Source organism: Mobula birostris, chromosome 18, assembly GCF_030028105.1.
Source record: "Mobula birostris isolate sMobBir1 chromosome 18, sMobBir1.hap1, whole genome shotgun sequence".
NCBI classification, from domain to species: Eukaryota; Metazoa; Chordata; class Chondrichthyes; order Myliobatiformes; family Myliobatidae; genus Mobula; species Mobula birostris.
The window spans coordinates 48,134,316-48,148,121 of NC_092387.1; the positions used below are offsets into that span (position 1 = coordinate 48,134,316).

Below are 13,806 nucleotides of genomic sequence, written 5' to 3' on the forward strand. Positions count from 1 at the left end.
CCAAAAAATCGTAGCCTGCCTCACAAATTAATTGGAGATGTATCTGTAATACATTTTAAAAGTATACAATGAAAAGGCTACGTCATTTCTAACGCGCTACTTACTTTAAATTAATTGTAGGGGAAATAGAGGTCAGGCTTCCCATGTTTATTAATAATAAAGAGTTTACAATCTATTTTATCAGTCGACTTGACTTCCATCAATCAAATTGAGGATAAACTGCACATTGTCAGCTGGGGGGAGCTTGCACAGATTCTGTAAATGGGTTATTAAACTCCTCTCTGTGTTATAGGTTGAGTTTCTCAGAAACATCGCCGCCCGGATTCTGGGAGGATCGGACTGCTGTTCCTGGGAGAGGGAGTTGGGAGGGACCGGAGTGTTGGAAGCTGCCGGGTTTTGCGACTGCTCCCGGGGGGAGGGAGGGGGGAGCTTGCTGGGGATATTTTTTTTGTAGGCGGAACTCTCTCGGCTGTTCCTTACACCTTGAGGGAAAGTGGCTGGAGTACTGCTGTGTGTGTGCGTGTGTTTGTGTGTGCGTCTGCAAGATGCACACACACAGTCTAACTGGAGAGTGAAATGAACAGCATACGCAACTTGGGATTGCAAAGTGTTTGGTAGAAAGCTGAACCTGAATCTACAAGCAGTTTCTTCGCCTGGAAAAAAAAGGAAAAAAAATCAAGGGATTTTTCAGCGTTGCTGTAAACATTTACAGTACTAAGTTTATTTTCCAAATATTCCTGGAGTGAGCTACTGCAAGGAAAGGAGAAACAGAGATCAGTGTTTGTGTGTGTGTTCGCCCGTGGTCTCTCTCTCTCTCTCTCCCCCACAACTCGACTCGCCTCTGCCGGGAGAGGAGAGCAGCAGTTGGGGATGATTCGGTCCCGGTCACCCGGCCTGACGGCTCTCCGCCTACTTCTCTGTACCCTCGGCCTCTGTCACGCAGGTAAGGGGGACGTGTGGGGCTTGTCAGCCGTCGCCTTGGTTCAGTTTCCGATCAGTTTGGCGGGCGAGCGAGCGAGCTGCGCTGAGTGCACGCAGAGCTCTGTTGTGATACAAACGCTGCTGGGAGACTGGGGCTCCGCGTTACTTCTCCAGTGGCTCAGTTAGGGGACAAAAGTTTCCCGGACACCGAGTTGCCTCTCTGCCTCCAACCCCCCCCCCCACATCTCTGATGTTCCCAGTGGGTCTTCTGGGGACGCCCACTCCCACCTTTCCCCCATCATTAGGAGTTGAAAGGGGCCCGCGGGAACACCCCTCCCGAAATAAGGCAGAGATTGGCGAGTGCCCTTCCAGCTCCCGTGAGGACTGAGCGGAGGGTGACCGGGCGCCTTGTTCCGGGGAGCCTGCGGCTGATGTGATGCCGGGGCAGAGAGTTGCAGGCTGCTCCTTGCCAAGTTTGTTCCAGTCCCCATCATCCTTCATGGGCGCACGGGAACCTCCCGGGCCTTCGATCTATCACCCTCCACTGCCTGCACCTCCCTTCCCCCCCCCCCACTATTCTCCATTGTACTCCCTCCCCTTCTGTCATCCCACTCCCCTTCTTCCCCCTGTTCACATTGCCCCTTCTCCTCCAGTAGTACTCTCGGTCCCCCACTCTCCTTCTAGCCATCACTCCCTTTATACTCCACATTCCCTTCAATACCTTCTCCCACCCATTCTCCATCCCTTCATCCCACACCCCCTCCTGTCCCTGCACAAGCCCTCTTCCCCCACTCCTATCAATCCCCATTCTTTGCTCTAATCCCCCTTCTCCTACCTCCCCACATACCAGTCCCCTTCCGCACCCGCTCCCTCTCCCAATCCCTTGCACCTCACGCTGCTGCTCTCCCACCTTCACCCTCTCTGCCTCCTTGCCCATTTCTTCACATCGCCTCCCGTTCCCCTCATCCTTTCTCCTGCTTCTCGCCTCTCCTCCCCTTCCCTTCCCCAGCCCACTCCACACTCCCTCCCATCCCATCCTTAGCCCTTTGCCGTCTCCTCTCTCGCTGCTTCCCTCTCTCCCCTTATTAATATGCATTCGTTCATCTCTTCTTGCACCTCCTTTCCTTGACTCCCCTCTCACACTCCGTACTCCCTCCCGTTCCTCATTCCTTCGTTTCCCCTTACCAATACATCACTTTTATCTGTTTACCTCCCTCCCTCTCCACTTTTTTTTGTCCACAATCTCTCACACCCTCCCCTTTCCCCATTCTTTCTCCTGACCTACCCCTCACGAACCTCCCTTCTCGTCTTGACTGGCCGGGGGGTTGGGGTGGGGTTCGTGGTAACAAGCGACACATGTTGGGCTCGGACCCTTCACGTCCGAGCTCCAGAACTGGGATGGGAATGGTGAAGGATGGGTTGGTATCGTCCGGGAATAACAAGCGGACTCCTGTGGGACTTGGCTCCGGCTGCAGTCAAAAAGAAAGGTTGAGACTGGGACAGTTACCCGGTGCCTTTTTTTTCGGTGGGGGATGGTTTCCTAGTGGGCGAGCAGCCAGTGATACCGGGGACAAAACACCGGCCCTGCCAAACCTCAACCTATTCTTGGGGGAGCTTCTATATAAAGACCGCAAGTCGTTCTGTGCGGGACGGAACCGTTATCTACAGGGTTATTGACACTGTAGAATTAAATATCTGAATATCATCTTGCAAAGAAGACGGGGCTCTTTTTTTTCTTATCTTGAAAAAGTTTTGGGGTCGTGCCGGGGTGGAGATTCCTTAAATGGGAAAGTGTCATCCGGGAGGGTTTAGTCTGCCTGAAGGGACAAATCTTAGTTCCCGTGAGAATATCGCTAGGACTCGTCCCAGAGAACTCGCAAATGGTCGTCCTGCGGCGCCGCAATGCCTCACTCTGTGTACAGCATTCTGTTGTTGCCGGGGCGGAGAGGGGAGAGAGACAGTGAGATCTGTTCTAAAACTGGGGCAGATTTGTAGCGCACGCTTCATTACTCCGGCATTTCCGACTGTACTGTTATTTTGATCAAATCTTTCTGAAAGTTGTGATTAAATGCTCCCGTCGTTTCACCGAGAGCCAGTGTAACACGGGAGACCGGCCGCGGATCTTTGGAAGTTTACATCAGCCACGGCAAAAGAGTGAAATGCCCTCTGCACAGCGCCTGTTAAGGCCTAACCGAGACGGTTAATACATTCTGCAGTTTGTGGGAATATTAGCGTTAGCAGTTTAAAGGGGTGGTTGTGCCTCGCGAGCGATGAAATGGACACAACGCGGGTGCTGAACCGGCGGTCGCGCCGAGTGCTGAGCGCAGGGACATAAAGAATGGTTTAATCTGAGCTCAGGCACTGAAGGTGTGGTCCTGCACACCCCAGCAAGGGCATGTCACTGGAGAAGTTTACAGAGCAGCCTGACCCCTGTATCATATCCAATTCTGCCTCCAACCCGACTCGCCGCAAACACCCCATCTTAGGCGTCCTTTTACCCAGCCCCATTCACCGTCCCTCACCCCTTTAACCCTCTGCGTTCGCACATACCCACACCAATATTAGCTTGACACAATGATGCAGAAGCTTATGGAATTAAGGGGAGAAAAAAACAGAAAATGTTGGAAGCTGCAGACCAGGTACAATGAGAGAGCTTCTCGCTCCGGTGATGCTGCCTGACCTGCTAAGTGTTTCCAGCATTTACTGTTAGTTTGAGGTTTCTGGCATCCAAAGTTCTTGGATTTTCAAGACGTTGTTGCATTTTGGGCACTCTAATGCTTTGCCAGGCCTATATGTTGATACTATTGCATTTTTAAGGTTAATGAGAAGCCATGGTCCTGCCCCTATGATGATTGGTATTTAGCTGCAGGGGATAAGACCTGGTCTCCAAGTCCTGCCAGGTACGATCATCTTTAGAATGTGAAGATATACGGAGACGCAAACCCATTGTATAATATACGGTATTTTTCCCATCAACACACGTTCCTAGTTAAATCTTAAAGAGTTTGCTGGCCTCCTCTTATTAATTAACTGTAGAAGGTAAATTGGAGAAATAAGGAAAAGGAAATTCCTGGAGCAGAATTTCACCACTCCTGCTTTCATAATCCTTGTTGAGAGATCAGGATTCGGTCTCTGTCGTCTTATTATGTTGTTTGTCTATTGTAACCATCAGCCATTTAATGAGCTTTGTGTGCTGAATTTAAAGTGTTTGACACGTTTTAATATTTGAAACTGCTTGTAAACATCCTATCATTGTTGAGTATCACATCTCATGTACGTCCATGTGGCAGCTTCAATCATCTAATTCCTCATCTCTCTGCAGGTTTTAAAAGTGTACCTTCATGCCTCTCCTGTCCTCCACCGTCCAGCATATCCACATGATCCCTCGGCCATCTCAGTTCACCCATATTTCCCCTCTTTTGCCTTGTATTCTTCCTCCTCTCTTGTCTTCTCTTCTCACTCTCATTGCCCATTCTTTTCCTCTCTCCCTCTCTCTCTCTCTCTCCCTCTGTCTCCCTGTTTCTCCCTCCCCCTCTCCCCGATGTAAATCTACACAGTCTGTGGGAGCGTTAGGATTCTTGGTTGTCCTACTCAGTGATTGGCCTGTGTCCCAAAGACAGCACTCAGCCCCCAAGTTAGTTAGACCTGTCAATTGTGTCACATTGTACATCATTAGTCTCCCTGTATCACTGTCTCCCTTTTTGTGTCTCAGAGTTGTGAATCAAATGTTCTCTAAGGAATAGTTGCATCATTCCCAAAAAAAAGTAGGATGCTGGCATCTCCAATGATGAAGTTCAATACGCAATGAGGGAGAAAGGAATGGGGAGCCAGACTGGTGCAGTTAGGTGAAAGGTGGTTGGAGCAACATGCTCTGGACAGGTGGAACAGTTCTGTGCCTTCTTTTGTGATAGATGAACAGCCAGCTCACACTTTAAAAGTCCCATTGAGGTAAATGGTGACTCAGAGAATTTAATATATACCTTCTTTGGATACTGGTTGACTTGCTGATGAAATGCTTGGTTGGAGTCAGTGTGTGTACCTGTTTCTTTTAAATAATGCTGCCTATTCATTTCTTCTTACTCCTTGGGAGATGCATCAGTAATCTTTGTGTGGGTTGAAATTTCTGTGTGTTCTTCCACTTAGTCACACCTAGTAGAGTCTATGGGTTTGTATGCAGCAGAATCTTGCACAATGTGATGGAGGAATGGTACTGTCTCCGGTCCGCTGGACTGTGTAATGGTGTACCACTACACTAGCAAGGTAAACAGGAGGGGCCAATGTGTGATTAGCTGATGATCATAAAGTATTATTAGCAGAGACAATAAGGAGCCTTGAGACTCTGCAATGAGTTTACTGGGGATATTTGTGCATTGTTGGATGTTTTTAGCATTTTAGCAACAGGACAGTACTTGGTTGTAATTGTTTTAATGCACTCCAAAAATTACTGTCAACTCAGCTTGGAAGGTAACAGATTTAAATTCCCTTAAGAAATCAAAGGTAAACGACTGCTGAGCGTCGACCACTAGGTGGCATTTCATGGCCTCCCCTGTGAATTATTCAGCATTGTGCACCATAGTGACATCTAGAGGTAGTAGAAAGACCAAACTTTACCTCCTCTGGTGGAAAGAACTACAAGCAGAAATGTGTAAGATAAACAAGGACCTACATTTCCATAGCACCCTTAAAATCCCTTTCAAATATCACAAAACAATTTACTGCCAATGATTAGCCATTGTTGCAACGTGTGAACCACTAGAGCCAATTTGTGCTCGGCAAGCTCCTACAAACAGAAGTGATTAGTTCATTATGTTTTTGAAATTCTGATTGAGTCATGACATTTGCCAGGTAATGATGACAACTCCTTTAGTCCATCCCAATAACGCCAAAAGATCTTCCACTTCTGCCCAAAGGGAAGGCAGGGACTGGAACTTCCTGCTCAAATAACAGTTTTCCAGTGGCTGAAGATTCCCAAGTTACTGTATGGGAGGTTCAGCCTTGAACTGTGGGCTCAAGTCTCTACAGTGGGACGAGCTCAGAGTTGTGAGCACCACTTGTTAAGAGTGTAGGGGCTCAGTAAGATTGTCCCTGAGAATTGAAAAGGACTAGAACGAAGTAGAAAAAGAGAGAATTGGTTTGGTCTAGGACAGCTGCAATGTAGAAGCATTCTTGCGTATCTTGGTGGTAGTTGTAGTGTCACAAGGCTAAATGCCTTGCTACCTTCATCCTAAATGGAATAATTCTCTCTGAGATGATATTAACAGAGTCAGAGTTGTGCTGGATGCAATCGGTATATCGGGTGATTTTGATGGTATTTGAGACTAATGGGAGAATCTTAGAAATGGAGCAGGCTCTTACTTCTATGTAAAAAAACACCTTGATGTATTTCTAACATCATAAATGTCAGTTTATTCACAATGACTTCATGTGAGTGTGTTGCAGTATTTAAACTGCCTTAATCCCATCAACACACAAAATGCTGGAGGAACTCAGCAGGTCAGGAAGCATCTAGCGACTGCAGTCGACGTTTCAGGTGCTCACACAAATCCTATCCCATTCACCTTGTCTCCCCCTCTCCTCCTCTCCCTTATGCACTTATCTAGCTAATTAAATCTTGACTGTTCCATCTTCATGTTCTCACCACACTTTGTGGAAAGCTTTCTCCCAAATTCCCAAGTGGATTAATTAGCGAGTATCTTCTACTTTTGGCCCTAGAATTGGTCTTCCTGGCGATTACTCTTGCTGCTGGGTGATGAGAGATGAAAGGATTTTGAACTTGAGCTAGAGGTGGGCAGGGTGAGATGCCTTTGTTCTTGCTGGTTTGCTTTAAGCATGGCAGAATCCAGTCTCTTTGCAGACTTGAGAAGTTATTCATTCCATCTGGGTTTGCCCTACAATGAAAGCACTGATACCTGTGCGATCTTGCCTGAAAGCTGACAGCCCATCTCACTGTTATATCCTTCCCTTCACCAAAGACTGGCAAATTTCTACAGATGTATTGTGGGGACCATGCTAACTAGCTGCATCACCGTCTGGTATGGAGGGCCACAGGATTAGAAAAATCTGCAGGGGGTTGGAAATTCAGCCAGTTCTGTCATGGGCATTAGCCTCCCCACCATCAAGGGCATCTTCAAAAGGTGGTGCCTCAACAAGGCAGCATCCTCTATTAAGGACCGCACCCCCACAACCAATCGTTACTACAATTAGAGAGGAGAAACAGGAGCCTGAAAATATACACTCAACATTTTAAGAATAGCTTCTTCTCTTCCGTCATGAGATTTCTAAATAGACAATGAAACCATGAACACTACCTCACAATTTTTGCACATCTTACTTTACGTTTTTGCATATAGTTCTTGTTTTAATTTATAGTTTATATTATGTATTGGACTGTGACCCGGCTGGTGGCATAGTGGCATCAGTGCCGGACTTCGGGATGAAAGGTCCTGAGTTTGAATCCAGCCAGCTCCCCTGCCCACTTTCCATCCATGCTGGGTACGAGCTGGTGATCTCTTTGGAAACTCACCCGGCAGAAGGCAATGGCAAACCACTGCTGTAACTCGCTTTATACGCGGTTCCCCACTACATCAGGGAGGCGTGGAGAGAAATCGTCCGCTAACCAGGGAAACTCCAGATGTGATGTACCTTTCCTTTTTATTGTACTGTACTGCTGCCACCAAACAACAAATTTCACAGCATATGTCAGTGAGAATAAACCTGATCTGATTCTGATTCCTTAGTGCATTGCAGGTATTGGAACTGAGAAGCTTGCAAGCTGAGTAGAATCACAAACGAGAAAATCTGTAGATGCTGGAAATCCAAGCAACACACACAAAATGCTGGAGGAAGCCAGCAGGCCAGGCAGCATCTATGGAAAAGAGTATAATCGCTGTTTCGGGCTGAGACCCTTCGGCAGGTCTGGAGAAAAAAAGATGAGGAGTAGCTTTAAAAAGTGGGGGAGGGGAGAGAGAAACACAAGGTGATAGGTGAAACTGGGGGGGGGATGACATAAAGAGCTGGGAAGTTGATTGGTGTGAAAGAGATAAATAGCTGGAGAAGGGGGAGTCTGATAGGACAGAACAAAAGGCCATGGAAGAAGAAAGGGATGGGGAAGACCACCAGAGAGAGGAGATGGGCAGGCAAAGAGAGAAGGTGAGAGAGGGAAAAGGTGAGTAGAAGTTAGTTTTGAAATTTCTTATCTTGCTCCCCCAATCCCATCCCACCATTTTCTTTTTTTGTATCTTTGAATTATTCCTTCTTCCTTATCCACTCCCTCTCTCTACTAAATGTACACATTCTCCAAGTAGGAAATAATGGCTGTTGTCATCAAAAGTCCTTTGCCATTGGGTTCTGGGGGTGAAGAAATGGGAGAGAATATATCCAGAGCTGGTTAGGTTGAATTGTTCTCCGATCTTGGCAACCCATTTGCAAACATTTCATCACCATGTAAGGAGATATCATCAGTGCATTATTCACTTGTGGTATGTCTTCTGAATGCTTGGCCTTTATATACTTATCAATCAGATGATTGGTTGTCATTACAGAAACTCAATTGTGATGTAGGCAAGGTGTCTTGTCGCTGACTGGTTGCATGGCAAGGTCCAGACAATGCACAGAGTTCACCATGCAACCAATCAGCAACGAGGCCCCCTCCCTCTGTCAGAATTGACTTAAAATGGCGTCAGAGTTAAACTTGAGTTTCCTTCATTTGATGATCCTGGAGCAAAGAGTTCCCTTTGTCGGGCCTTGGCTATCTATGTGGTAATAAGATTGAAACATCAGACTCAGCATTCAAAGTTTACACTACGTGCTTAGTGGGCAATGTCATTTGTAAAATTGCAGGCAATACACAAATTACTTAATTTTATGAAGCATGTTATAATTTAACCAACAGGAGATTTGCTGAAATGTTTTTTATGCAATTGTCCTAATTTTGATGTCACCATTACGCATCACATTGCGAAAGAAAGAAATTCATTTCCAGTGATGTTTTCTGACCAGAGACTTCTAACTTGCCGATATTTACAGGTGGCTGCCTACCTAAAGCAACTTACCACAATAATTAGCCCTTCATTGGGAGCCATGGCAGCGTAGCAGTTAGCGCAACGCTATTACAGCTCAGGGCTCGGAATTCGATTCTGGCATCCTCTGATAGGAGTCTCTGTACATTCTCCCCTTGGAATGCATGGATTTTCCCCGGGTGCTCCAGTTTCCTCCCACAGTCCAAAGACTTATTGGGTAGGTTAACTGGTCGTTGTAAATTGTCCTGTGATTGTGGAAGGGTTAAATCAGGGTTTTCTGTGTTTGCTGGGCAGCAAGACTCGAAGGGCCAGAAGGGTGTAATCTGCTCTGTGTCTCAAAATAAAATAAAATTATTGATTCCTGAATGGGTGCTGGACAGACTGATCAGTAATATGGGTACTAATTCCATTGTGTTTTAATTTTTAGATTTATAATTGAAGTTACAAAGTTCATTCATACATAAGTGATTTGCCCCATTTATACCAACAAGAATTTAACACTACCTATCATAAGTTATATTTTCTTCACCAAGGTTACGAGCTGGATAACACCCCCACCCCCTTTCATACTTAGAGTGGCTTAAGGTCAGGAAGAACTTTTGAAATGGCATAGGGAGTCCAAGAGGAGGCAAGGATTAACTCTCTCTGAGATTTTCCATTACACAATGGAATTCTGTCCCACATATGCACAGGAATCTCAGACTGTATTTCACACTGGTGAAATAGAGTGAAGCATTGCTGTGCGATGTTGAATCGGCCCTGCTGGCCTTGACTCCAGGAGTCAACAAAATAGCTTTTTTCTATTGTATGAACCCATGTATGGAGATACAGAGCGGAATAGACTCCTCCAGCCCTTCAAGCTGTGCCGCCCAGCAACTCCCAACTTAACCGTAGTCTGATCACGAGACAGTTTACAATGACCAACTAACCGACTAACCGGTACAACTTTGGACTATGTGAGGAAACTTAGAGCGTCCCGGATAGAACCCCTGATTTCCACAGGGAGGACATAAAGACTCCTTACAGATGACATTGGAATTGAACTCCGAACTTCCATGGCCTGAGCAGTAAAAGCCCCTAAGCTGCTGTGGTGGTTTCTTAGAATCTTTTTTTTTAGGGTAGTGAGCAAATTGAGATCGTGAGAGGCTTGTGGAGGAGAGCAGGAGATTTAAAGAATAATCGGCACAATACGTCTTGGGCATATCCCACCTCACCATCGGTAATTTTTTTCAGGCGGTGCTGCCTCATGAAGGCAATATCCATCATCAAAACTCCCTTCCACTGTGACCATGCCATCTTCTCACAGTTACCTTCAGGCAGGAGGTGTAAAATCCTGAAGCCCCACACCACCAGATTCAAGAACAGCTGCTTCCTTTCAACCATTCGGTTTTTGAACCAACTGGTAGAGCTTTTAATCGCTGTAGTTTAACAACACTGTGACCACTTTGCACTAAAATCGACTTTTTTGTTCTAAATGTGTTCTTTCTTGTAAAATTTGTGAATGATTTATGTTTATGTTTATCTCATAAGTGCTGCTTTTATGATGCTGTGCAAGATTTTTTTTCATTGCATCTCTGCATAAACGTTAGACCGTAAGGTATAGGAGCGGAATTAGGCTATTTGGCCCATCGAGTCTGTTCTGCCATTTCATCATGGCTGATCTATTTCCCTCTCAGCCCCAATCTTCTGCTTTATCCCAGTAACCCTTCATGCCCTGACTAATCAAGAATCTATCAACCTCTGCTTTAAATATACACAATGACTTGGCCTCCACAGTCTCATGTACTAATGAATTCCACAGAATCATCACTCTCTGGCTCAAGAAATTTCACCTCATCTCCGTCCTAAATGGACGTCCTTCTATTCTGAGTCTGCATTCTCTGCTCCTAGACTTCCCCACCTTAGGAAACATCCTCTCCACATCCACTCTGTCAAGACCTTTCATTTTTGACAGGTTTCAATGAGATTCACCCTCATTCTTTTGAATTCCAGCGTACCAGACGAGAGCCATCAACCAGTCCTCATATGGTAACCCTTTCATTCCTGGAATCATTCTCGTGAACCTCCTCTGAACCCTGTCCAATGTCAGCACATCATTTCTTAGATAAGTTGTTGTTCCCATGCATTTAACAACATACTCTTGAGCTTGCAAGTATGTTTTCTTGTTGTAACAGAGACCACTGGATAATGATGGCTGAATACAAAATTATGCTTTGACTCCGATATATGAGTTGTTATTGGTGGTCCTTGTTCCATGTCTGGAAGCTGGCAATCTCAATTATGTCAGAATATTGTTGGAGCCCTCAGTTCACTTCAGCAGTCCATGGTTACCCTATCTATTCCTCTGCCTTGCCCCTACTACCAATTGCAACCCACAAATTGTTTTGTAGTCCTGGTGCTCTTTCCTTTTGTTCTGTTAGCAGGTTAGAAGGTTGTTTCAGTCCTGATTTGATGTGAAATCCAGGGTGAAACTGCGGTGCATTTACTGAGCCAAGTGTAGCAGTGTGCAAGATGCCAGCATTTGTATGGGCTGTTAATTGAAGCACCCACTATCACCTCAAATTTAAATACTTCTCCCTCCCTTCTCTCCCCCACCTTCTTGCTCTGACTTCTCCCCTTCCAGTCCTGGAGAAGGGTCTCAGCCCAAAACTGCGACTGTCTATTAATTTCCATAGATGTTGCCTGACCTGCTGAATTCTTCCAGCATTTTGTGTGTGGTGCTTTTCTGTAGCCAGTACTTACTCTTTAGTGAAGATCACCTGAGAAAATTAACTGACCATGATCACGTTGCTGGTTATGGCTGCTTGCAAGTTGTCTGCTGTGTTTCTGATATCACAGCGACTGGACTTTAAAATTGATTTATTGGCTGTTAAGCACTTTTGGAAATTCTGAGGTAATAATAGGTGTTATATCAATGCAGAGCAACATCTTTGGAGGCGATGGGATGATCAACATTTCATATCGAGATCCTGAATCAGGACTGAGTGTGCAGAGGAGAATGGGCAGTGAGAGGGAATGGGGACACAGAGGCCAGTAGGTGATAGGTTGAACCTGTTGAGGAGGGGTGGGGATGATAGACAGGAGGGCAAGGGGGAGGGGATAGTAAATGTAAACCAAAGGAGAAGAAGCCCAGGTGGGACAGAAGCCTGAGGTTTCCAACTATCAGTTCAGGAACAGTCATTACCCTACAACCATCAGGCTCCTGAACCTACGTGGATAATTCCACTCACCTCAACTTTGAACTCATTTTACAACCTACATTCTCATGCTCAAGGACTCTTTACAAATCATGTTCTGACTTTTTCTTGCACAATACAAATTGGTTGTTTGTCAGTCTTTGTTTATGTATAGCTGTTCATAAATTTTATTGGCTCTTTTCTGTAAATGCCTAAAAGAAGATGAACCTCAAGGTACTATATAGTAACATAAATATACTTTGATAATAAATTTTACTTTGACGTGGACTCTCTCAATGCTCATACCACTGCGTTGCAGGTTACTCAAGTGAACTATGATGTGATTTTTTCGCTTTGCGTTTAGTTTCTCTGTGGCAGCAGGAAAGGCTGAGTGCGGGCAGATCAGTGTGAGGACAGGAAGGGAAGTTGAAATTACATACAAATGGAAATTGAAGATGCATTGTGTATGTTCGATCCCACCGAAGTAGAGGATTAATTGAGAAACTAAAGCAAGCAAACTATGAGAGAGAAAAAAAAACTGTAGTCCTGTAGCATGAATAGTTTCCCCAATTAGTTAAAATTGACAGATAATCGCAGTCAATCCATTTGTCTGAAAACTAATCCATTCCACTTCTAATTGGCCACAGGAAAACTGTGCTTCCACAAATTAGATGAGTGATAGAAGGTGAAGTGATTCAATATTCGAGTTACACTATGAACCTCCATGAATAGATCTGACTGAAGCTGGCGATCAGACACCTCCTTCTCCCCACCTACGGTCCCATTTGGAAAGAAAGTCGACATTTCATATCGAGATCCTGAATCAGGACTGAGAGTGCAGAGGTGAATGGATAGTGTATAGAAGTGAGAGGGAGTGGTGAGACAGAGGCCCAGTAGGTGGTAGGTGGAACCCGATGAAAAGAGGTGGGGTTAGTGGACAGGTGGATGAGGGAGGGGGAATAGTAAAAGTGAACCAAGGGAGAAGAAGTCTAGGTGGATAGGAATGAAGAACTTCTTGTAGGACTGTAGGTGCAATGAGTAAAAGGTGCTGCCCCTTATAAGACCATAGGCCCATAAGTCAGAAGAGCAGAATTGGGCATGAAGTCTGCTCTGCCAGTTTGGCACGGCTGATTAATTATCCCTCTCAATGCCATTCTCCTGCCTTCTCCCCGTAACCTTTGATAATTTATCTGAGACAGAAATTAATACTAGTTGGTGTTTGTGAGTGTGCGTATGATTGTTTAAGGTTGTTAACCAATTAGGTAGTGAGTCAGTTACTGCCTTTTACACCACTGGCACTCAGGGCAGCAATGTAGGGCCTCTATCTCTGTCCTTGACCATCTTCTCTATCGTGCCCAAGGTGTGGTTCAGGGTCTTCATTTCTGCCTGTACTGTACTGCACCAAGTTATCTTTGGTCTCCCTCGTTTCCTCCACCTTTCAGAGGTCCAATGAAAGGCTGCCTTGATAGGACAGACCCACAAAATCATCTCCTTGACTTTAGCTGCAGGATCTATAAAACCCACCACAATAAGTGGTGCAGTGCTTCAATGTAAAGAGGTATTGAAGCACTGGAGAAAATGAGAAGAAGATTTATAATGCTGATTGCAGAACTGAGAGGTTATTACCATCTGGAAACCGTTAGCCAATTGTGATATTCATCCCCAGCAAAGAGCAGAATAAAGTTGATCGA

General features: G+C 45.4%; 1 protein-coding gene across 2 annotated transcripts in view; it reads left to right on the forward strand.

Moving 5' to 3' along the window:
* Window positions 1-421: 421 nt before the first annotated feature.
* The window catches only part of unc5b (unc-5 netrin receptor B), a 308,757-nt gene continuing 295,372 nt past the window's right edge, over window positions 422-13,806 (forward strand). For both annotated transcript variants that reach the window (XM_072282602.1, XM_072282603.1), the window contains exon 1: window positions 422-943. In XM_072282602.1, the coding sequence (XP_072138703.1) occupies window positions 871-943 (73 nt within the window). In that variant the 5' untranslated portion in view covers window positions 422-870. The remainder of the gene's footprint in view (window positions 944-13,806) is intronic.